Here is a 27,359-nt window from a genome sequence, read left to right as displayed (position 1 = left end):
ATAATAATTATTAATTAGAATTTTAAAGAATTTTATTAGAAATAATTTTTTTTTTTTGTATTATTTTTCACTCAATTGATTCGTTGCACGCCTTTTTGATAGAAACACAAGAGAAACCAAAATTGATTTGTGAAAACAATGAACGTGAGTGTCTGAAATTGAATATGGTACTCGGAGGCAAAATTTCATTTCATATTACAATGATTTATTTACAATTAGTGTGAAACAATATATTGAGATTTATATTTCATGTTATTTTATAACACACAGTGTGGCAAATTTGATATTTTTTCCGCATTTCTCCTGTTTTATGTAATACGTAATTACAAATGTAAACATAAACTTTTGTATATATATATATATATATGGTAATAGCAGAATATTATCATAATAATTCCGAAAAAGAAAATTTTTATATTTAATATTTCATTTTTTTTTCCTATATAATAATTTGAAAATGTTTGTTAAATTCTAAAAATAAAGATAACAAGGGTAGATTCAGTCTTATCTAACTCATATAGTAAAAAGGATACTATCCATGGGTCGTGCAGTTTCAAAAGACCCGTTTGAAACATTTCTGATCCCATTGAAAGCAGTAGTTTCCTCAACATATATCCAAGAGCCATTCGCCAAATGATTTTGCAATCTCATACTATTAGACTTATTGGAATATGTGCAATATAATTTCGCGAATAAATTTTCTGGAAAAAAAAATTTAATACGCAAATGTAGTTTTTGAAGAAAAACAGTCATTAAAAAGAATTCTACTTTCAACGAACCTAAGTTACATTTCTATATTATATTTTTTTTTTGTTTTAGGTAAGTCACATTTGTATCTATATTATGATGGTCTACAATTTTTCGTGAGTTTCAAATTTTTACTATTTTATTATTATTATTATTTATTTATTAACACAATAATAATAATATATGTTCTTATTATTTATTACATAAAACAGATATTAAAACGAAAATCCGAAGAGTTATATTAAATTCGTTAAATACAATTTGGGAAATAATTCGCAATATATTATTATATTTTCCGAATGTTTATCTGTGCGCAGTCAAAATTATATAGTACAGTGAATATATAAAAAAAAGAAAAATACTTGCCATTTCCTCCTCTCTGTTCATTGGAAACAAGGGAAAAATCGTTAAATGCAACTGTTCGCAAGTGGATTGTTTCCACTAAATAACATTGAACCTTGTTTTTCGTTCGTTGAAAATTCTATACCCTCTTTTTTTTCAACGGTCGGTTGACCGGCGCGAGACAATGAAAGACCTCATATTTTTTTTTCATCCAAATCGTCCCGCGCGTATACCAGAGAAAGAAAGAGAGAGAGAGCGAGAGACAAAGATAAATGTTCTTTCGGGTAAAAACAATTTTGCTTCTTTGAACGAAACCTCGGAAATCACGTTTCATCTATATACCTAAAAAAACAATGTGTGATGCAATAAGTGAAGTGAAAACCGATGATCATTTTAAAAAACTTGGTTCGAATCTCGTTGTATAAATTGCTATTATCACTGAAAAAAAACAAATATCATTATTGATTCAAGAAAATCATTTTTATCTTCGTATTTGATCCGTATTAAAGAAAATTTTAATCAATCACTGAAAAAAAATTCAAATAATCGATTGTACTTGACTGTTATTAAATTAAATTACATTTTTTTTTTGAAAAATGAAAATATAAAAAATTATCGACATGGTAATCTACCTTAACGATCGATGGTAAACATTCTTTTAAAACATTTATGATTTTTTACTATCAGTCGGTAAGGTAAATCCCTTTGTCGGTAATTTTTTATTTTAATTTTTCAAAAAAAAAAAAAATTGTTTTACCATTAGTCGGTAAGGCCGTATCCGATTATTTGAATTAAATACATTTCTTTTCAGTGTAGTAAAAATTTTTTCAATCAAAAATATATTTAATCAAATACGGACAAGTAAATCGGTTTACTTGATTCAATACTATTTTTATTATAAAAATAAAATAATAATATATTCTATAAAATTTTGGCTAATTCAATGAAAATTTTGTCGCCTCAAAACTATATTTTTTTATTTCTAACAGAAATTATATAAAAAAGAAGGGCCTTTTTGAAAATAACAAATTGCTTTGCATCGTTCTCGTTATTTAATAGCTAGCTCAGCATGGACATAAATAGCATCTTAAAAATAAATAATGTAAAAATAAAACCTTAGTACCTCTTCAAAGAGCTACTCTTTCTTTCTCTCTCTATACTACCATGTTCACACGCTGAATATTTTTTTTTTATTTTTTTTTTTTTTGCATGCTATAAAGAACGTTTTGAAGACTTGAGTGAAGGGGTGTAATGAAAGACGAATTTTTTTGTTTATCTTCGAGATAAAAATTTGAGTTTTAAGTCAGATTTTAATAATTTTTTATATATAACAATATTTTGTTTTATTTCAATTATTTTTTTATTTGAATTTAAAAAATATTTTTAAATTAAAATTCTATTATAAATTTAATGTAAAATCGGAAATATTTTGCAAAAAATTATAAATATTTAGGTTGCGCAAAAGATTTGTTTTTTTGGCAGTACTTATATATATATATATACATAAGATCGTGAACGTGAAAGTGAACGGTTACTCACCTCATCGTTGCGTTAATTTTGGTCGGTTGGTTTAACGAAAACGAATGCCAGAGAGATGACAGTGTTCACGGAAAGCCGGTGTATTGGGTCGCGACTATATATAAATACAAGGCGCCAACTTTGTTGAACTGAAAGGAACCGTTGTATATACATATATAATTTGTTATACAAAAATGAATTTTTTGCAGAAAAAATTCTATTTTATTTTTTTTTATTATACTCAGAAAAGATTATAAACCAAATATATTTTGGCATTTCGCCAAAAAATGTTTGCGCGAAAAAATAACATCTTTTGTTTTTTTTTTTTAAACGAGAATCACTTAACTAATTTCACATATGTTATATATTCCTTACCAGTTGTAAACCTTTTTCACTTTCGTTCAAAAAAAAAAAAAAAACTCTTAAGGGCTTTTGTCGACGTCAAATGTGAAATGTTTGAAATTTTCTTAAAGCTTTTAAATTTAAGAAAGTTAAATATTTTTTGAGATTTAAATATACGCAAGTTTTATTCTTTCATTAAAATTAAAAAAAAAATTTTATTATTCTAGAATTTTATTTTAATTGACTCTATATATAGTTATTAAAATATTAATTAAATATTTCAATTACACTAGAAGAGAAATTTTTTGTTCCAATTAAATATCATTTATTTAATTAAGAAAAAATATTCTTCTTTTATTTAGAATTTGTATAATGAAAAAAAATGTGAATTAAAATTATTATTCATTTATATAATATTATATTGAGTAATAGAAAAATGATAAAAATTAAATTAAAAAAAAATTCTTCTACCTTTCAATCAGAAAAACAATTTAATTCAAATAAATTTTTGTTTATTTCAAATAAATATTTTTTTACAATAAATTTTATTTCATTGAAAAAGCTGCGTTTGTAAAATCTCAAAAGTATCTTTATATAAATTAGATTTTTATTTTTTTTCCGATAGTAAAGATTATATAGTCAAAAGCATCCTCAAAATGATGATGTGCACTCAAATGAGCTGTTCACATTTACGTTTCGATACTTTTCTTATACGCAAAGAATGAAGTTAAATGTACCGAGTATAAGTGGGGTAACCTTTTTTAGAGAAAGAAAGGAGTAGACTCAGCCACCCTATCATTTTGATCTAAACCCCCGTACTTTGTCAACTTTTTTTTTTTTTTTTTTTTTTCTTCATCTTCTTTTAGTTTCATGCTTCTCATCTTCTTTTACATTGTATTTTTCCTCATAGATGATTGACACTTTTGTGTATAAAATTTCAAAAAATTTTTAATTCACATTTCAATATTTTTCCTCAGGAAAAAAAAGACAAAATAAATCTAGAGATTAAGACAAAAGATAAATTTCATATATATATTTGTGTGCCTGTATAAGTGACTATATGCGCATATACTTTAGACAAGTGTAAAAGAGTGATGTATCATCGAGATGCCAACGACTCTAACGCCCACGTTTTCAAGCGATTGGAGCAGTAGGCAAAAGTTACATCAGACTGTCAGAAAATAGAAAAAAAAAAAAGAAAGAAAATAAAATTTACCTCTTCCGGATCGGAGAGATTTTTCTCATAACTCAGGATATGATTTTTTTTTTTTTGTTATCTATATATAGAAAGTGATTTTTGTAAAGATTTTTTTCTATTTTTTATTTACTAAGATAAAAAACATCCAGTAGTCATTTAGAAACTGTAGTCGAATCTTAATATAATTGGGATATAGTTCATTATTATAGTTTAATTAAATTAATATTAAAAGTGAGCATAAAATAAAAAATATTACCGTTGCTAAGGAAAAAAAAATTCTTAGTAACGGTTGTTAAGGAAATCAAAACGGTCATGGCAACGGTTGCTATGGAAACGTTTACTATGGCAACAGTTACTATGGCAGCAGTTACTATAGCAACTGTTATTGTGTGGCAACAGTTACTATGGCAATAGTTACTTACCGTATGATAGCAGTTACTATGGCAACAGTTACTGTATGATAACGGTTACTATGGCAGCAGTTACTATGCCAGCAGTTACTATGACAGAAGTTACTATGGTAACAGTTAGTAACTATGGCAGAAGTTACTATGGTAACTGTTACTGTATGGCAAAAGTTACTATGCCAGCAGTTACTATGACAGAAGTTACTATGGTAACAGTTAGTAACTATGGCAGAAGTTACTATGGTAACAGTTAGTTACTATGACAGAAGTTACTATGGTAACAGTTAGTTACTATGGCAGAAGTTACTATGGTATCTGTTACTGTATGGCAAAAGTTACTATGGCAATTGTCACTGTATGGTAACGGTTACTATGACAGCAGTTACTATGGCAACTGTTACTTTATGGCAACGGTTACTATGGCAACTGTTACTGTATGGCAAAAGTTACTATGGCAACTATTACTGTATGGCAACAGTTACTATGACAGCAGTAACTATGGAAGCTGTTACCATGGCAACCGTACGGACAGACGGACGCAAAGCCATGAAACCCTAAAAAAAAGGAAGAACAATTTTTCTTTTTGTCTTAAAATATAAAAATTATTTGAATCCAATATTAATTTCTGAACCAAACGGATAGCTTATATATACTAAAATCTCGGTAATATTTAACAGCGTACGTTAAAGAAGCATTACGTTATAAACACACACCTATAATGTTATAACAATTTAAACCCTCTCCCTGTGACTTGAATACAACCGGATGGAGTTTGCAAAACTCATCCAATATCCTTATATGATTATGGAATATATTCGTGTGTATATATATATATATATTCACATATAGAGACCAAATGTGTGCAAGATACTTTCCGGAACTATATATATATATATGTATATTGCGATATATAGACGTAGTCGAGTAAATGGATACACTTCGGTTGAAGAGAGCGTGCGCCCCATGTAATTTCGTGTATGAGCTGTAATTTCCCAATGTTGCTAACTATGTTATATCACGTAAATGTGTGCGGCTCGCGCCAACCTATTTAACAATGCAAACGTGTGCCTCAAAATTAACAGGAGGGCACAACACAGCTTTCCTATTCACTGCCCATTCCTATTCTTCCTCTTGGTCTCGCACCTCTCTCTCTCTCTCTATTCCATTCCTCTCTTTAAGTAGACCTCATACTGTGATACATCGTTGCCTCTCACAGTGCCAAACGAAGTTGATCCAAACCAGTTCGTTAGAAAGTAGCTTTAAAGTCGAAAGTCAAACATCAAGAGGTTTCAGAAGCTTCGTTACTCGTCTAGTGAATATATATATATATATATATATATATATATATTACCAACAGAAATTGGAAAGAAACTTTTCTTTTCTAATTTGCAAACAACATTCATTTTCCGTCGATGCAGCATCTACTCTTTTGGATAAACATAAAAGCAGCTGAAATAATAATAATAAAAACAATAATAATAATACATCGAATTTTTATTTTGTACAAATTTTTAATAAATAAAATTTTTGCGACGCCGAATTTTTGATTTGTTCAAAATTACAAATGACCAAAAGAAACCAATCAACAGAAAGATTTTGGCTGCAATTTTTGGAAAATTCACCAATCACAATTTTCTTGATAATTTCTAATTGGTGAATTTTCAAAAATTGCGTCGAAATCTTTCTCTCGATTTATATTTGTTCGGTCATTTGTAATTTCGGACAAATGAATGATCTATTCATTAGAAATTCTGTTAATTGATTTTTCGGTTAAGTATATGAATTTTGCGTTTAAACTAAATAAAAATTCAGTCAAATGAAAGTGTAAAATTACAAATTGAAAAAGTCGGACTAAAACATACTTTTACTATTTAATAGTAGTAGCCATAGTAACTGCTGTCATAGTAACCGTTACCATTCAATGATAGTTGCCATAGTAACTTTTGCCATACAGTAACAGTTACCATAGTAACTTCTGCCATAGTAACTAACTGTTACCATAGTAACTTCTGCCATAGTAACTAACTGTTACCATAGTAACTTTTGTCATAGTAACTGCTGCCATAGTAACTGTTGCCATAGTAACCGTTATTATACAGTAACTGTTGCCATAGTAACTGCTATTATACGGTTTTACCTGAAATTTTGTCTGACTGAAAAGTATATTTTCACTATCAAAAAAATTACCAAACAAAATTGAATTTTTTTTTTACCCAATTACACAATATAATATCTGTGAAATTTTTGTCTGACTAAAATTATCCTTTATTACTGATATCAAAATAAAGATAATACAAAGTTTCCTATTATCTTTATAATAGATAACATTTTGTTTGTTAATATTATTAAAAAAAAAATTGCATTCTCCTCCATAGCAAGAGAGAAATTTTTCTCTTTGAAAAAAAAAAAAAAATGCGAGTCCATTTTTAAACCACGTCGTGATTTTATGTCCATATCGCGGATTTAACGGTTAGACTTACCTGATAAGCTAGTGCATTGCACTTTATCCAGTACGTGCTACCACAGGGCAGCACGACCTTCTATCCATCGTATCGTAATGCTCCTATCGCTAAAATCCTAAACAGTCCTGGTATTTTCAGTGTTCTCTTCTCAATCCATATAACCCTCTTCACTTTATCTTTTTCCTTCGCTCTTTTTCTCTCTTTTTTTTCTTTTTTATTAATCCGGGTACCAATACATTGACTATCTAGGTTTTCAAAGTGCAGGCCAATGGATAATCAATACAATACTTGAGAATTTTCTACATTTTTTTTTCAAGTTTACAATTTCCAGTTTATTTCATAAAAAAAACTGCTTTTAATTTGATTTTCAATTATTATTATTATTAGTTTATTATTTTTTATATTATTTTTATTATTTTTATTATTATTATTATTATTATTTATTATTATTATTATTATTATTATTATTATTATTTATTATTATTTTTATTCTCTTTATTATTTTTAAAAATAAAATATTGTTAATTATTTACGTTATTTAAAATGAATATTTACACAGTTAAGCAAATTTGTACAAATTTGATTGGAATTTATAGTATTTTGGTATTTATATTGTTGATACAGTAGAATTATGTTATAAAATAATTGGAAATGATATAATTCTACATATATATATATATATATATATATATATATATATATATATATATGTATATCAAGTCATATGAGAATTTCAGAATTTAATTAATTAATGTAAAAATTAAGTGAATTTTTCGTAAAATTTAATTTTTTTTATAAAAAAAATTGTTTATTTAAATTAAATATTCTTTTAATTTATAATAATTATTATTTTTGCATATTATAGATGAAAATAAAACGAGAATACCTTTTTTTGTTTTGCTCGTAATCCAACCTTTATTTAATAAAATGAAATTTTTATTTAATTATTTTATAAAATAATTTTTTTGTTTCGTCAAATTTTTTACCCGAGTGTAGTACATAGGGGAATAAAATTTAATATAAAGGGAAACATTGAATCATATATATGGAGATAATAATTGGCATTTGCCGTTGAATTTATTTGGTATAGGGGGATAATTAATTTGCCGTTGAAACCGCATAAATTATGAATGAAATTAGTTTGAACTGTATATTCAACCCTCGCACACTCTTGATTTCGTTTCATCCAAATGATGAGATCGTGCCCTAAATTACTCTCTCTCTCACTCTATGTATAGGGTTTCGAGAGGAGGGGAAAAGGGGGGGGGGTGTGATGCTTTTGGGGTCGAAAGGGCGAAATGGTTTTGAAATGGCGTAGAGTGGCGCAAGCAAGCAAACAAACGACCCCCTAACGAACTGCTGTATGCAAACGCATTATGGCACAATCCATGACGTTTAAATGGCCCGCATTAGGCCTGGCCCACACGAACATTTCGACCCTCTCTCTCTCTCACTCCTAACGATACTGCCGAATCTCTCATCCAGAAACTGCATTTCCGGAATGAGATGATCACGAATACTGCGCGCAAGAGAATTAGATTTGATAACGGTCTTGAATTACATCTTAAAGCCGATGTACTCTGTTTCCTGTTGACTGATTTTATTGTCTTTTCATTAAAACTTTCGCGTTTAGGTAATTTTCGTTATCTCAATTATAGAATTAAATTATTTCGATGGATTAACAAAATAATTTCACTTAAATTAAATTTTTTTTTAAAATTATATAAAAAATAAAATATTTGTATATATATATATATATATATTAAATATAAATTATATATTTGTAATTAAATTACTATGGAAAAAATTTATTTGATTCAAATAATTGATTACTTATCTATTATAAATAAATGTTTACTTGATCCAAACAATTATTTTAATTAAATAAACTTTATTTGTTCCAATAATTTCTTTATAACAAATAAAATTAAATTGCAACATATATAAAAATTATTTGGTTCAGAGAAATATTTATTTGATAATAGTTAAGGAACGGATTATTTGAATCAAATAATTTTTCATTCACTGCGTAATTAATTATAATTTTTTTATATTTTATATTAAATTCCTATAGAATTAATTTTTTTTTTTAAACTTACCATAAATGTTTAAATAATAAATAAAAAAAAGTTTGTTTTAAATTTTGAATAGGAAATAATAGTTAAAGAAAAATAGTTGGGTAAGAACTTTAAATTAAACTTGTAAATTAATTTTAAAATTAAGACAATTAACGACAGCTGTTATAATTTATGATAGTTTAATCTTTAATCCGAAACTTAATGTATGCAATTTTAACTCTATTGTATCAAAATTAATTAACGATAAAGGTGAATTAATTGATTTTCTTCGTTCAATTAATAATTAATAATTTAAAAATAGAATTAAAAATATAATTCAAAAAGAGCTGTATTAGTTTTTCGTCAGGGCTTTAAATAAATTTTTGCTAAATTTTATAAACGATTACTTAATATTTTAGCTTAAATTCGATCTCTCTCTCTCTCTCTCTCTCTCTCTCTCTCTCTCTCTCTCTACCTCTCTATTAAAAATATGCTCCTTTGAAATGTAATGGATATTAACTTTTTAAGATAATTGTAATTATTCATTATATCTCTCATATTTAAACGTGTGCTCTTAACTCATCTTTATTTCATTGAATTTAATCTCATCAGTATAAATTTTGTACAACTCAGCTTTTTTTTTTATTAAAATACTCCTTATTTTGTGACAAAAAAAAATTAATGTATGACAATTTATTTCTTGGAAATTTTATTACTTTTGCTTCACAATTCAAAATATAAAAAAAAATATTTGAATAACAAAAATATAAATTTTTTTTCCTTTTTCTATATTTAATATAGGAAAATAAATTATTGCACGAATGATCACAACATTAAAAGAGCATTTTTATAAAAGAAAAAGAGCTGCCTACAGTGAATACCAATTTAATCTTGGAACTCTTGTTGAGTTTGCGTTTTCATTGTCCATAAAAGAGAAATAGGAAATTGTCATAAAATAGCTAAGGTAAGATAAGTCATAAAATTCGTAGAGAGAGAGAGAGAAAGAGAGTTACGAGCTTTAGAAAAATTGAATTACAATATGAAATATATAAATTTTTTTAATTTTTTACAAATTTTTTCTAAACAAACTATGGAATTCGAATTTTTCCTTTTTTTTAATATAAATGCATGAAAATAAATTTCTTGTTATCCAATCTCATAATTCAAAATACTTACAGCTGGTGGTTATTCGAATGTGCTGATATTTTTGTGGTTGATATTTTTTATGATTCTTTTTATGCGCACGTGCTTGAGCATGCATGTATAAAACATAAAGTCATAAATAAGTTCGTAAATGTTTAACGCTTTTTGCCTCTGCATTAATATTTCAAAATAAGTATTTCATATATGAAAATGTAAATATCTATATAGTATTAAAAAAAAATTTAAAAAAAAAATTTATTTTTAACATTTTATAATTTTTTATTAAGAAAAAATATTATTTTCATTGACTTTAAAGTAAATACCAAAATTCAGCTGCATTTCAAAGAAATAAGAATTAGAGTTTTTAAATTAGAATTAGTTGATAATTAGATTTTAAACAGGGGGGAGCAAAAAATTGATTTTTGTATTATTAGGGTTTCGTGGCCCAGGCCCTAATGCCATAAAGTTCCTCTTTGGCGTCCGTCTGTCCGTCGTACACTCGTACAGTTGCCATGGCAACAGTTGAAAAATTAAAATTACCGACCTAGAAATCTACCTTACCGACTGATGGTAAAACAATTTTTCTTTTGGAAAAATGAAAATATCAAAAAATTACCGACATAGAAATCTACCTTGCCGACTGACGATAATTTTTTTTTTTGGGAAAATTTCTTCTAAATTATCTTTTATTTTCTAAAAAGTAAACTGATTTACCGTCAGTCGGTAAGGTAGATTTCTAGGTCGGTAATTTTTTTTATTTTTCAAAAAATTTTTATCATCTTGTTAATTTTTTTAATCATAAATAAATATTATTTTGTTCAGGCAGAAATATTTATTTGATAAATATATTTTTGATATTATTATTTTTCATTTGATAACTTATCAATGTAAAAAAGGGTATAAGTTTTTGATTGAAAGGTATACTTCGTTATTTATATATATGTATGAAGAGAAATATATAGGCATTAGGCAACATTCAAACATGATAGAATTGGGTTATCCACTTGTAGGAAACACGTTTGCTTCCTCATACTTCTGAGGCACGTGACATAATATTCTAGGACCGTGGGATATATAGAAGTGAGGATTTGCGTGCGACACAGGCGGTTCGCGGTTGCAGAAAGTTAAGACCAACTTGTTGGCAAAGTTGTATCAAGTTGGATCACTACCATCTTCGTTGGGTGCTGTTGGATCCTTCTGCTTGACTTTCTCTAATCCACTCGGTAACCTCTCTTCACCTCCTCTCTCTCTTCAATTCTCATTTTCATCCATATAATTAGTTCACTGTCGTCACTTCATTTATTAGTCACATCTCAAATCTTTGAGAATTTTTTCCTATTTCTCATATATATATACTCATTTTGTCATTTTCATATATACGGAAGTAGATTCGTATGGCCTTATTATTCCATAATTTGGCACCGGTGCCAGCGGGTAATTCGAGCGTCAGGACTTGAATTTAGTCGACAAGAAGAGGGTGGAGAAGTCTGAGAGAGCCAGACGCGTTAAAAAGACGAATAGAGTTACTTTGGTAGGGAGGAAAAATTATTGCAGATCATGTTTTAAATTGGTCTTTGAAATTAGTTTTTTTTTATCAGAAAAAAAATTTAATTTATAATTAGAATATTCCTTTTTTTTTTGCAATATTATTAATAATTTCTATTCTAAATATAAATCTTTTTACATAAAAAAAGAAATTTATTTTTTTTCATATAATTTATTCTTGAATTAAAAAAAAATAAAAAAAATTTTCAAAGTAAAAGATTAAAAAAAAAATAAGATTAAAAGCAGAATCTAATTATTCATTATAAATTGATGATCGAATGATTAATAATTTTTGGGAGGAAAATTTGTAAGACAAATACATAGTAGAGAGAAAGAGAAGTTGTTTGAAACGCCAGCTTCGACGAAGATGAAGAGGTGGAAAGTTAGGACAGACAAAAAGGGAGAGACGTGACTCTGACACTGTCTGGAAAATTGTGAAGAGAAAGTATGTTACTCTGTCGCTCTCCGAAAACTCTCTTTCGGGTGATAATCCTTAAAGTATATACTTTTATATATATATATATATATATATATATATATATATATTCTTATGCATTATACAAGAAACTCGAGAACTACGAACAATTTACAATTCCTTGCAAAATCCATCATAACTCCATCTCTGTTTGTTAGTTTTCTTCACTTTCCATCATCTCTACACACTTTATATATATCTACGCATCTTGATATTTTTCTTCAAATTTCTCTATTTTCGCATAATTTTCTTTTTTGCGAAGACTGCAAAAAAAAAAAAAATTTTTTTTACTTCAATCAAAATAATATTGATTACTTTGACTATTATCGCATAAATAAATATTTATTTCAACTAAATAAAATTTATTTACCTCTATGACAAATATAATATCATTTGTCTGGATGTAATTATAATTTTTTTTATACTATTTTTAAATAAAATATTTGTTAACGGAAAATTACCGTGGAAAAATATTTTTTTTTCAGTATATATATATATATATATACATATATATATATATACATTGAAATATGGTGTGTCTATCATTTACTTAAGCTTGAAAGTTTGAAAAATCATTTCTCTTTCAAGTTTCTTAGGAGCTTGCTCGTTAATTAGATTAATTAATACTGCGTCTCTATACAGCATAGTGCGCGCTCTTGGAAAGATCTTTCGACCTCCTCTTTCCTTCGTCTTTGATCATATACCAGTAAAATGGATGTAGACCTCGTATAAGTGCTATGAAATGTCCCATAGCACTCGTAACAAATTAGAGCTCTTTTTCTCAATTTTCAGACAAAAAAAAAAAGAAAGACATGGCAAAACAGATTAGGGTCGCCACTGACGTCGCGAGTGGATTGTGATTATCATCAATTAACACACATATCTTCTTATTTCATTTATATTGTGATTACGTCAGTTGTTTGTATCATTACATTAAAATTTGCTATTAATGGAAAAAGTTATACCACACTCAAAAAAATTTTTTGAAAAATAAAAATATAAAAAAATTACCGCCCTAGAAATCTACCTTACCGAATAATGGTAAAACAGCTTTTTTTTGAAAACGAAAATATAAAAATTACCGCCTCAGAAATCTACCTTACGGACTGATAGTAAAACAGATTTTTTAAATAAATATTAAAATTACCGACATAGAAATCTACCTTACCTACTGACGGTAAAGTTTTTTTTTTGGAAAGAATTCTAGAGTTTTTTACTATCAGTCGGTAAGGTAGATTTCTATGTCGGTAATTTTTCATATTTTTTATTTTTCAAAAATATGTTTACCATCAGTCGGTAAGGTAGATTTCTAAGGCGGTAATTTTTATATTTTCGTTTTCAAAAAATATTTCAGGGAAATATTTATTTTATTTTTATAATTTAGTCAAATAACAAACATTTGAATCAAATAATTTTTTTCTTAAACATATATTTATTTAATTATTCATATTGAAAAAAGGAATATTATTTTATTATTTTTGTATATTTTATTGTTAAAAGAAGAACATATTTAAATTTTTAAATATATATAAAAAATTTAAGAGCATATAAAAAATTGCCAATTATTTTTTTAATGATGTTTTTTTTCTGATAAAGAGCAAACAAAAAGAATTAAATTCATAACGATTCTATATATTATTTGAAAAATTCTCTGAATTGTTTTTTTTTTAACTAACAGTATACATCTCCTTTTTAATAAATAAAAAAAATATATTTGCCGTCTATAATAGAATTGAATTCTCCTGCACAATCCGGTTTTGATATCTCGATAACGATTTTATATTTAAACTCTAAAAGCTTAATGTAGGTACTCACATATCTCTCGAAATGAAATTTGCTATTCTGTTTGAATATATGTATATATATTGAATTGGTCAGAAATCATTTGATACTTCTGCAAAATGCGTGAAATAATATTATTGACTTTATAAAATAAAAAAAGAGAGTATTACGCAATGAAAGTCAAATAAAGTACAAAAACCGAATTAGTTTATATATATATTATATAATTATATAATAAATAGATATAAATAAATAATTTATATAAATATAAATAGAACGGAAAATTAACATTTATATAACAAAATTTTTTTTTTTTTTTTTGAATAAAAATTATAATTTTAAAACACCACGAGGGAAATTAAGACACAACGACATTCTGGTGGGACTATTATATGTTATAAAGATGAAGATGCATGCGCGATGAAAGAAAAGAAAAACCCTTTGAGACCAAAATACTGGAGATATCATCTCAAGGAGTTTTTCATTTTTCAACAACGATGCGTTGATAATATTTTATTTTTTCAAAATATTATTTTAAAAGTGCATTAATTGATCATAAATTTATTTTCTCCATTTATTGACTATTTTCTCTATCTAAATTATCCACATTCCCTTTTCAAGGGTCGGAGATGGGTTACAAAAAAAGGGGGTGTGAGGGGAGAAAGAAAAAAGACTGTAACGATCACGCCATTAAGCGAACGATCCCATCTCCATTCTTTTCATTTTTTTTATTCTTCTTTATTTTTCTACCCCCTTTTTCCTACTATACTTTGTCGTCTCTGAATCGCAATTGTTTTTGAGTCTTCTGTAAAAAAAATATATATATATATATTTTTTTTTTTTTTTACAGAAACAATTGAGAATAATCTCTTTGATTTAGAAAATACAAATGAACGCCATTGTCTTTTATTTTGTATTTTTTTTTCTTTCTCTTTTTTCAAAGTATAATTAAACCAAGAAAACTGTGTAACGATAATTAAAGGGACAGTTTTTATGCGGATAATTTGTTTTTAAGTGTGTGGAATTTAATTTAAATTTTTTTTCTGTTTCATGTATTTTTTTTGATAAAATTATTAAATTATTTTTTTTTAATTTACATTTTCACGCAGTGCAAATATTTTATTTGCATTTATTTGAAGCGAATTAAAATTTAATTCAGAGTAAATACAGTTTTTATTTGATGCAAATAAAATTTATTTAATTTACATAAAATTTATTTGAGACAAATATTTACTTGGCTCTGAGACAAATATATCACTTCTCAGGATGTAAATAACAGAATAAAAAAATTTCTAATATATTGTGGTTTAGAAGCAAGGCAAAATGTTTCAAATTCATGTATAACTTGAATTTCAGTAGTCAAAGAATATTTATGTCAGACAAAATGCTTTAAATATTTAACATTTTTGCATGGCAGTTGTAAAAGATGGTTTCAGTCAGAAAAATAATATCAATATTTTTATTTTAAAAGGAGAATTTTAATCAAATAGTATTTTCGAAATTTTTTTTTATACCAGTAGTAAGAGTGAGTTATAGTCAGACATACAGTGTTATGAATTTTTCTTATTTTACTTTAAGTAGTAAAAATTATAGTTTTAGCTAGACAGAATTATTTTTAATACTACAAGTCAGTTTTAGTCAAAAAAAATTTTTTTTTCAATATTTATTTCAGTAGTAATACTTAGTTTTAGTCAGACAAACTTGTAAATTATTATTAAATTCTAATTTCAGTAGTAAAAGTAAATTTCAATCAGACAGTATTATTTTAAAGTTAGTAGTACATGTCATTTTTAATGAAACAAACTTTTTATTTCCTGTTATAATTAATTCTAGTAGTACAAATCAGTTTTGGTCAGACACTCGTATTAATTTTTGTTTTATTTTAATTTCAGTAGTAAAAGTAATTTTCAATCACACAGTTTTTTCTAAGATTTAGTAGTACAAGTGAATTTTAGTCAGACGATTTTATTATGTATTGTATTATTATAATTTCAGTAGTAAAGGAACTTTTAGTCAGACAACATTATTTTAAAATTAGTAGTACAAGTCATTTTTGGTCAGACACTCGTATTAAGTATTATATTATTTTAATTTTTAGTAGTTATAGTTAATTTTAGTCAGACACTTGTATTAAGTTGTGTTTTATTTTCATTTCAGTAGTCAAAGTAATTTTTAGTGAGTCACTTTTTTAAAAAAAATTAGTAGTACAAGTAAATTTTAGTTGGACGCTTGTATTATGTATTGTATAATTTTAATTACAGTAGTTAAAGTAACTTTTAGTCAGACAAAATTATTTTAAAATTAGTAGGTACAAGTCAATTTTTGTTCAGACAAAAAAAAATATTATTTATTAAAATTTCCATTCGTATATGTATATATATATATATATATATATATATATATAATCCGCTTTTTGATGAAGGAAAATGAAATCAGAGAAAATTATTCATCTCTCTGAAAATTATCGGATTACAGCTTTTCGGTTGAAATTTGCCGGATTTTAAGATGGAAGGTAATTAGATTTCATCCAATTAATTACAACTTTTGCAGGTCGAACTCACGACGCCACCTACACCCTTTACCATCTGGGTGAGAGACTTTCGTCTGGTGTGAGGCAATACGTTGAGACAGGAAGGACGGATGGTCTTGATACTGGGGGTGAATTTCCAAACATCTTACAATCGTTCATTGGCCCTTCAGTGCCTCAGGGTGAAGGTACAAGTATTGCGAGGGCATTTCTTGATGGCAATCATTCTCTCATCAGCGTAGTGGCTCGTATCAATCCAAGTCCTGATTGGTTCATTGGGGTCGATTCCTTCCAACTATGCGTCGAAGGCAACTGGGTGGATACAGTTACTGTCGAGGTGAGTCTCTCTCTCTTTCACTCTTTTTTTTGTATATGGGGCATTCTACATTAAATTTTCATTGAAAAATTTTTTTTGTAAATTTTATTTTCAAATTCTTTATGAAAAATATAAAAATAGGTAGTTTTATTTGTGCGAATTTTTAATTGACAGAAAATTCAATTCGCCGAATTTTAATTTGTCCGAATTTTTATTTGTACGAATCTGTAAGACGCCGAATTTTATAATTTATCCGAATGTTAATTTTTACGAATTTTAATTTGTACGAATTTTTAAGAAGCCGGATTTTAATTTGTCGTAATTTTTATTGGTACGAATTTTTAAGAAGCCGGATTTTAATTTGTCCGAATTTTTATTTGTACGAATCTGTAAGACACCGAATTTTATAATTTATCCGAATGTTAATTTTTACGAATTTTAATTTGTCCGAATTTTTAAGACGCCGAATTTAATTTGTCCGCATTTTTATTTGTATGAATTTGTAAGAAGCCGAATTTTAATTTGTACGAATTTTTAAGACGCCGAATTTAATTTGTCCGCATTTTTAATTGTACGAATCTGTAAGACGCCGAATTTTAATTTGTACGAATTTTTAAGACACCGAATTTTTATGATACCAAATTTTAATTTTTACGAATTTTAATTTGTCCAAATTTTTAAGATGCCAAATTTTAATTATTACGAATTTTAATTTGTTCGAATTTTTAAGACGCCGAATTTAATTTGTCCGCATTTTAATTTGTACGAATTTTTAAGACGCCGAATTTTTATTTGTACGAATCTGTAAGACGCCGAATTTTCATTTGTCCAAAATTACAAATGACCGAACAAACCAATCGACAGAAAAAATTCGGCCCAATTTTTGGAAATTGCTCAATTTGAAATTATCAAAAAAAAAAATCGTGATTGGTGAATAACTTTAAAAATTTGCGCCGAAATCTTTCTGTCGATTGGTTTGTTCGGCCATTTGTAATTTCGGACAAATAAAAATTTGGCATCTTAAAAATTGTATCAATTAAAAAAATTGCAAAAATAAAAATTCGAACAAATTATAATTCGATGAATTTGAATTTTTTGTCATTTAGAAATTCGAATAACCACAAAAATTTGAATGGAATCCAATATAAAAAATTTTTATTTTTAATTTGATCACTTTAGAAATTTTTATATATATTGAAAGAAAGAGAGAGAGAGAGAGAGAGAAATTTTTTCTCTGTGCTTTTCTTTCACTCGTCTTTTACGAACTATATATACTTCCGGAAAAAGAAATCTCTAAAGATATCAAAACTCAAGTCAGGTGTTGAGCTTCGCTCACAGGCGCTAGTAATTAACAGGATATTGGAAACTTGTTTCTCTTTATTTACTATCCAAACGTTACAATTTTTTTTTCTTTTTTTATTTACTATTTTTAGTTACGTTTATTTATTTTTTTTTATTTATTTAATGTTCATTCGAGTTATAACACAGAGAACAAAAAATTCGTTTCCTTTTTTAATTTTTAAGCTTTGTTTTTTCAATATTTTGTTTGAATAAAAAATTTTTCGGTTTTTAAACATTTTTTTGTTGCAAATATTTTAAAGTTTTAAACTTTATTTTCACCTCCGAGGCGTTAAATATTTGTTTAAAAAAATAATTTTTTTTTATTTTTTTGTATATTTACATTTTTTTACACTCTTTCCTGGTACAATAAATTCATTTAATTTTTTAGAAAAATATCAATAACAAAATATATTTTAATAATTTTATTTAAAAATAAAAGAAACTTTTTACAATATTTTACATATAAAATGGAATATTAAGTACTTGTAATTAATAATGGGGATAATGTAAACTGATTTGAATTGAATTTGGAATTTCTTAGTGTAAACTAATTTCCAAGTTTATTCTCAAAGTTCGGACGATTAGAGTTGGACATGTTCTTCAGTGTTGAACCAACAGTTCCGTATCTACTTAACTGCTTACACTTTCTTTGAAAAAAAACTTAAACCAATTTCACAAGTTTCGTATAACTAATACAAGACAATGATGCAAATAATAATAATAATAATAATTCATTAATTTATAATAAATAATAATAATATATCGTTTCTCCGTTTTCTTTTGAAAATAGTTTATTAGAAAATATCAATAACTGGAAAATGTTACTTATTTTTTAAGAAAAGCAGAGTTTGAAAACAGCGTTTTTTATTTTCTTTCTTCTATTTTTTTTTTATTAAAAAATCACTTGCAGAGGAAATGTTGAAATGTTTTTTTTTCCTCTTATTTTTTTGTAAGTCAGCGATGTTTCACTGCTAAAGAAAATTACTTTTCAACTTTCGCTCGGGTTTCAATAAACGCGAGGAAAACTTGTGATCTCTTCACAGAACTTTATATACTCGATTTAAAACTTAAGGAGTTCGCTTGAAAAGAAATTTGATAATAAATCTGTAAATGGCTTATCAATGAGAGATTTTTAATTGCATCTTAAAAAAGAAAATTTTTTTTTATCTAAATTAAATGAATCTCAAATATTTATGCAGAGAATTCAAAACTTAAAAATTTCATTATATGAAAACTTTATAAGAAAAAGGAAAAAATTTTTTTGTCTTTACTATTATAATTTTAATTTTTTGGGAATATTTTTTAAAAGGTTGCGTATTTTTTTTATAGCTTGACCCATTGGATGGCGGAACTGACAACGGCTTTACTTTCACGGCTGCCAATTGGCCAACACAACCCCAAGGGATTGCCTATAGGATCACGTCGAGATATCCTGCACATCCTGCAGGAAGTTTTTTCTATCCGAATTTACCACGTCTGCCTCCAATCGCAACACTTACATTCACTAAGGTAAGCTACCTCTTAAAACCATCCATCAAGTTTATATTTATTTACACGAATCTCCACTAAATTCTTCTCTCTTTTTTTCAATTTAATGGGGCTATTTACTAAATTGAGTTTCGTTAAAAAATAATTAAACTTATCCTAAAATTAAATATAAATAAATATAAAAAAAAATAAAATGGAAAAAACTAAATAATAGTATTTTTTATGATTACAAAGGAAAAAGTTGTAAATTCAGAATTTTTGATTTTTGATTTTTTAACTTTCATTAATTCTTCAAATTTACCTCAAATGAATACTTTATATATATCGATCGATTCGTCTTGACGTAAGGAATACGATTTTATTATATATAACCTTAAATTTTTCTATTTAAAAATTTTTTCGATTAAAAAAAAATTTTTGGAAAAAAGGCGATAAAATTTTTTTTTTGGGATATTTTTCAAAATCCTTTGGTCAGATTTGAGATATTAATATGATAAATGAGCCTACCAAATTTTATCTAAATCCATTAAAACCTGTTAAAGTTATCTTCTAAACAAAAAAGGGATCCACACACACACACACACATACACACACACATACATACATCCGGACAATTGATCAGGATCTCATATAACATGTTTCTATAAAGAAAAAAATTTGTTTCCGCCACTTTGAAAAGTTTTATAAACGAAAGGACTACAAAGCTTCCTCCACGAGGAAGCAAAAAATATTTAATTAAATTTCGTAAAAATTAAATTTCCCATTATTTAGTGCAAAGTATTTTGCATAATAATAATAATAAGAAAAACATACTTTTTTTATTAGAAATTATATATTTAAAATAATTTACATAGTATGATTTGAATCAGTGACTTTGAAAAGTCTTATATATATATATATATATACCAAATACAAAGTATGTATATATGAAAGAAAATAGAACATATTGAAAGGTCAACAAAAAAAATGTACACATGTAATACTTAAATTAATTCTGTGAAAAGATAACTCAAATTTTCAAAACTAATAATACCATTTGTAAATAAGATTAAATTTCTTTAAATTCTTTATCAAATACAAATTTTATTATATATTTATATAAATATTTGAGAAAAATTTTGCTCATTATAAAAAGTCTAGAAATATTTTAAATAAAAAACAAAGAAATTTTTAATTATAAATTAATATTTTTTAATAGCAGTAATTAAACATTTTTAAAAAAGGTTATAATTTATCAAATAAAGAAAAATATATTACATAAATCCTTTTTTGAAAAACTAACTTAATAATTCATTAATTAAAAATTAATAAAACAGTGATTAGAGATGAGAAATTTTATGAACTGATTGATGAGTATAAATTAACAAGAGGCAATATTCCACTTTATGACTGTGAAAATCAAACATCTATCATTCAAGAAGAAGCTCGCAAAATGGACAAAGAATTTAAATTAAATTTTTTAACTCACTTTGAAAGTAGAATGATTAGATTACTTAAATATTTACTGTCAAATGAAAATAATGATTCAAGTTATAAAAATGAAGCAGTATCATCGACCAACAAAAAACAATTTAATCAAGATTATAATGATAATGATAATTTGATGTCACATATAAAAAAAAATAAAAAAAGAATTCAAAATAGAGCTAAGCGAAAGAACCGAAAAAAATTTAGAGCTAAACGTCGTCAAAAAAAACTACTAATAGAAGAAGGGCAACATCATAATATTGAGAGAAATAAAAAAGAAATCTTAAAAGCTCAAATTTAAGAAAGAATTGAAAGTCGATCAAGAGACAATTCTCATCTTCTAAAGTTGTGCTACAAGAAAAAAAACTCGAAAAAGAAGACGAAGAAGAAGAAACCGACGACAGGAAGAAGAAGAATTAGAAAATGAAAATAAAGTAAAGACGGAAGATTTCTTAAGAAATTCAAAACTTGAATTAAAAAATAAAGCAATTGCGCAATTAGAATTATTATTAGATACAAATAAATGCAATATTAAAGATTTTAAAAATTTTTTGATCAAAAATGAAAAATTGGATTTTCGAAATTTAAAAAGGAACGTTAATGATGGAGAAGACGATGAACGAATTGCTGAGTGGCATACATTTATTCCATTAATGATTCGCGTTCAACAATTCTTCCACGATAAAAATATTCACAATTTTGTCGTTATACCACAAGCTCAACTTGGTGTAGCTCATGTGCTTTATTCGAAGTCAGGACTGCAGGACCTCAAGCTGGGAGCAGAAAATAAGAAATTAAAAAAAAGAAATTCAAATTAAAAGCGACTCTTCATTATCGTCTAAACAAAAACAAATAAAAATTTAAGAAGCTCAACGTGAGAAAAGTACTAAAGTAAAACGTTTCTTGAGTTTACAAGAAAAAATTGATCGTTGGCATTATTTATTTGATTTTTCAAAAACCGAACGAGGAAAGAAGGGTGCATTTTCCGAGGCAATATCTACTAATGGAGTCGACGTTTCTGTATTATTCGATGTTCCCAAATTTAGAAAAGAATCCATTACAGAAGATAAAGAAGAAAAATACAAAGTTTTTTACGGATTTGACCCCGGTAAAAAAATAATGTTGGGCGGTGTTAGAAGATTTGGAAATCCAAATCCTTCTTCAGAAAATAAATCTAAAGACAAACCAATACACCTCAAAAGTAGCAGGTTTCGTTGGCAGATAAGTGTATATCTGCGAAAGGAAAAAAAGAAAAAATTTGGCTTAGATTTACAGAAATATTTTAAAGAATATGTCATCAAAAATCCAAACATGGAAAATTTCTCTAATAAAAATCCTCGTGATTTCAAACGAATAGTGAATTACAAAATTCATTTATTCACGAAATTTCAAGAACTTCACGAAAAGAAAGCTTTAATTAGATTAAAAATGGACAAATACATGTCACATCAACGAGAGTGTGAAAAGCTGGTAAATTTTTTTATTGGAGATACATTGGAAAAACCATGTTTTGTTGCATTTGGCAATGCTAAAATGCCAAATTTTACACTAGGATATGCTGGAACTCCAATGAATCAATTAAAGCAAACATTTGATAATCGAGCAAAACAACTTGGCAGCCGACGATTAAAAATTGTAACAGTCAACGAATTTCACACCACTGCACTGTGCATCAATTGTTGTTTTCGACTCTTTAAATCAAAGACTCCAAATAGATATTTGCGCTGTGACGACAATTGCCATACTATTTGGAAAGAAGACATTAATGGAGGAAGAAACATTCATAAAATTTCTCATCTCTAATCACTGTTTTATTAATTTTTTGCTTTAATGCTATAAAAAGTTGCAAATAATTTGGTCCTTTTTGACTCCACAAATTGAGTAAATATTTGTTTGTATCATGATAGAGAAAATTCAGTGCCATAAGACTAACTTCGATTCTCATTCCTGAAATGAGTTTTGCATCCTCAAATATTCTTTCTTTGATGTGATCAAATTTACAAATAGTGCCCAAGAATATTTTTATAGTACGTATTTATTTTAAAAATTTTTTACAATTTAGATCTGAAAAACCAAAAATTATTGGAACAAAATTATTCCTATTATTATAATAATAAAATCAAAATTCTTGTTTATTATTCATTAATATCAAATTTATAGGAAAAACAGTTTTAAAGAAATTCCCAAACACTTTTAATAATTAAAATAAATTTAAACTTAAGAAACGTAGTAGTAAATAAAATGAATTATCAAGTTAGTTTTTCAAAAAAGGATTTATGTAATATATTTTTCTTTATTTGATAAATTATTACCCTTTTTTAAATTTTTAATTACTACCCGTGTGGAAAAGTGATGTGGGCCCCCAGCGGGGGCCCTTATGGATCGCCCTCATGCCATGAGGGGCGCATATGGATGATCCATAGGGGCCCCTCATGGAAACGACATGCTCATCGATGAGGGCGCCCGCATGGGCGATCCATGAGGGTGCCCCTACGGGCGCCCTTATGGGCCCTCACGTTTGCCCTCATCTTGCCCTCAAGTTTGCCATAATGTTTTTTAATCAATAATATTAATAATAAAAGTTAATTAATAATAAATAAGCTTAAGTTATGAATAAATAACATATTTATTTAATAATTATTCAATTTTAAATTAAATTCTTACTCAAATTGAATTTATTAATTAACGTTCTAATTAATTAACTGTCGGATATAATTAAAAGTAATAATAAATTAATTAATTAAAAAATTAAAAAATATTTAATTTATGCATACTATTAACGGATATTTTCATTTTTCAATTAATTCATACATAGAATTAATGATTAAACGCAAACCTGAGAAATAAATAAATCTAACGCATGGGGGGAATCGAACCTACGACCTACGGACTATGAGTCTAACGCTTTACCAACTACGCTACGCACGCTACTTCAAAACGAATGCTAACTTCTTGATGCTATTTAAACTTGAAAAATACCTAACAAAGAAAAGTGCTTAACATCATTTAGTTAAAGTTAAGATATTAAATTATATTTTCCAATCAAATGCAATTTATAAAATATAATTAATTATATGCTTTATGATTATTATCATGAATCATCTCAGGCGAATTTTCAAAAAAGTGTAAATATATTTTTATTAAAAACGCGTTTTTCGTTGTTTTGAATCATTGGAAACATTCATTTTTTGTTGATAAAAAAATATTTGATTTTTGGACTTAGAAAATTTTGCTAATCGATCATGAGGGCGATCCATGCGGGCCCCTACGGTGGCCCTCATCTATTTTGCCATAAGTGTGAGTGTTATTTTCAAAAAAGTGTAAATATATTTTTATTAAAAACGCGTTTTTCGTGGTTCTGAATCATTATAAACATTAATTTTTTGGTGATAAAAAAATATTTGAATTTTGGACTTAGAAAATTTTGCTAATCGATCATGAGGGCGATCCATGCGGCCCCCTACGATGGCCCTCATCTATTTTGCCATAAGTGTGAGTGTTATTTTCAAAAAAAGTGAAAATATATTTTAATTAAAAACGCGTTTTTCATTGTTGTGAATCATTATAAACATTAATTTTTTGGTGATAAAAAAATATTTGATTTTTGGACTTAGAAAATTTTGCTAATCGATCATGAGGGCGATCCATGCGGGGCCCCTACGGTGCCCCTCATGGATTCGCCATATGGATCAGCCCTCATGGGCCCCCGCCGGGGGCCCCGAACTCTTGAGGGCAAGATCGTGGCTTTTTCCACACGGGTACTATTAAAAAATATTAATTTATAATTAAAAATTTCTTTGTTTTTTATTTAAAATATTTCTAGACTTTTTATAATGAGCAAAATTTTTCTCAAATATTTATATAAATATATATAATAAAATTTGTACTTGATGAAGAATTCAAAGAAATTTAATCTTACCCGAGGCGAAATTTGAATCCTCTTTAGCTTCCCTTAGAACCTAAATAGGCCCTCTTTACGATCTTGTAGACTCCCGTAGGCCCTCCTTTGAATCCAAACGTGGAAGAAAGGTAAATTTGCGACTGGTTGAGGAAGCTAAAGAGGGTCTAGTTCGATTAAAAAAGTACAAAAAAAATGCAAAAAAAACTCTTTTAATTATTTTGATTAAAGCAAAATGAATTTTTTCTTCACACAATATTTCTTTAATTACCCTTTAAAAACTGGAATTAACATATTTTGAAGCGTTTTCAAAAAATTAATAGAATTAGAGCAATTTCAAAATTTTCAATATTTTAATCAATTTTTAGACCCTACTTTAAATCCAAACGTGGAAGAAAGGGAAATTTGCGACTAGTTGAGGAAGCTAAAGAGGGTCTGTTTAACCCTACTTTACTCCTTGTAAATTAGGGCTTAAATTTCGCCTCGGGTATTTACAAATGCTATTATTATTTTTGAAAATTTGGGTTATCTTTTCACAGAATTAATTTAAGTATTACTTGTGTACATTTTTTTTTGTTGACCTTTCAATATGTTCTATTTTCTTTCATATATACATATTTTGTATTTAGTAGATATATACATATATATATATATATATATATATATATATATATATATATATATATATATATATATAAGTATATAAGACTTTTCAAAGTCACTGATTCAAATCATACTATGTAAATTATTTTAAATATATAATTTCTAATAAAAAAAGTATGTTTTTCTTATTATTATTATTACATAAAATGTAATGTATGATGTACAATGTATTTTTTATTAGATTACTTTAAAATAAATTAATAATTTTATTAATTTTATAATTTTTTTCACCAAAGAAGAATGAAACTAAAAATAAATTTTTCTTGTCTACTTAAAAATAATATTTTTGACGAAAATAGAAATTTTTTTGCAAATGTTTTTGAAAAAATTTTTCTTAATTTTTTATAATTATAAATTCTGTAATTCAATGTTCAACTAGAAAATCGAATAAAATTAATTTCATTTCGAATGGGCTTTGCCCGTATATTTTCAATAAATAAATATTTCAAATAGAAACAAATAAACTATATTAATTTTCATCTGCTATTATAGAGACAAATCCTAAGAATGTCTCTGATCCCTAACAAGATTAATTATATCTCACACAACATTAGAACCAGTCAAAGAGATTCCTTGTCTTCTAAATTACTTTGACATTGATTACGACTTTTCTTCATCTTTAATTTATTAATTTAACGTTAAAAATAGTTTTTCGAAAAATTTCTTACCATTGCCCAATATATTTGTAGCAAAAATTAATGTTGTTTATTAGAAGAAAAAAAAATTATCTCTCAAATTCAGACTCAACTCATTTCTCTAAAAAAACTGAATTTTATGTCCCACGTGACCTCAATATATAAAATTTTTATTACTTTCAATACTTGGCCTCTTAACTTTTTTACCACTTGATTCCCTTTTTTGACGTCACTGTATACTTTCCTAAGTTATATAATTTATATTTATCCATATGATATATTTTTATTTCTATAAATTCTATTTTAGATTAATTTTTTTAATTTTCAGTCTCTATATTCAAAAAAGAATGCAAATATTTCATATATTTAAAAATTTTTTTTCTTTTCGCATCATTTTTTCTTCATTATTATAAAGAGGAAAAATTATTAGTTTTAATTTCAAGTATACGTTGCGGGTTCTTTATCTCTCTATCTCTCCGCGTGTCGCCTCTGAAATATCGAAATTCCATCACCATTGATCATACTTTTCGCGCGCGCACGGTCGAAAACGCCAAATCGTAGCCATGGTGAGAAAACTTCTACCCAGAAATTGCTGAGAGACATTAGATGGAGTTTAATTAATTATGATTTACGACTATAGCACTCTTGCCGAGCTTCATTTTGATGAAAGCATTTTACTCAGCAAACAAGTAAAAATAAAAAAAAAAAATATCCCTCTGGAGAAGTAAATCAACTTTCATAACAGTTAATAGTTAATGAAGTGTTCTTGTTTCAATATATATATATATATATTTTTTTTTCTAAAAGTTTATTTTGAAAAAAAACATTTCTTACTAATTAAAATTTTTCCATTGTATTTAAAAGAATATAAGTTTATTACAAAAATTTAAGTTTTATTATATAAATAAAAATTTATTTAGTACAAACCAAATTTTATTTAGCACAAACTGAATTTTATTTTTTTTATTTGCAACAAAGAAATTAGTACAAATAGAATTTTTATTTA

The 27,359-nt window shown here is 26.5% G+C and overlaps 1 protein-coding gene across 3 annotated transcripts in view; it reads left to right on the top strand.

The window, feature by feature from the left end:
- Positions 1–27,359, top strand: part of LOC127283274 (uncharacterized) — a 128,394-nt gene that overhangs the window by 71,169 nt on the left and 29,866 nt on the right. For all 3 annotated transcript variants that reach the window (XM_051308011.1, XM_051308012.1, XM_051308010.1), the window contains 2 exons: positions 16,569–16,882; positions 19,532–19,711. In XM_051308011.1, coding sequence (XP_051163968.1) covers positions 16,569–16,882; positions 19,532–19,711 — 494 coding nt within the window. The remainder of the gene's footprint in view (positions 1–16,568; positions 16,883–19,531; positions 19,712–27,359) is intronic.

The sequence above is a fragment of the Leptopilina boulardi genome, unplaced genomic scaffold (genome assembly GCF_019393585.1).
Source record: "Leptopilina boulardi isolate dan_hultmark-lab unplaced genomic scaffold, ZJU_Lbou_2.1 LbouV2_31, whole genome shotgun sequence".
NCBI lineage: Eukaryota > Metazoa > Arthropoda > Insecta > Hymenoptera > Figitidae > Leptopilina > Leptopilina boulardi.
The sequence above is the reverse complement of the archived record's forward strand: the minus strand, read 5'-3'. Positions and strand labels throughout refer to the sequence as shown.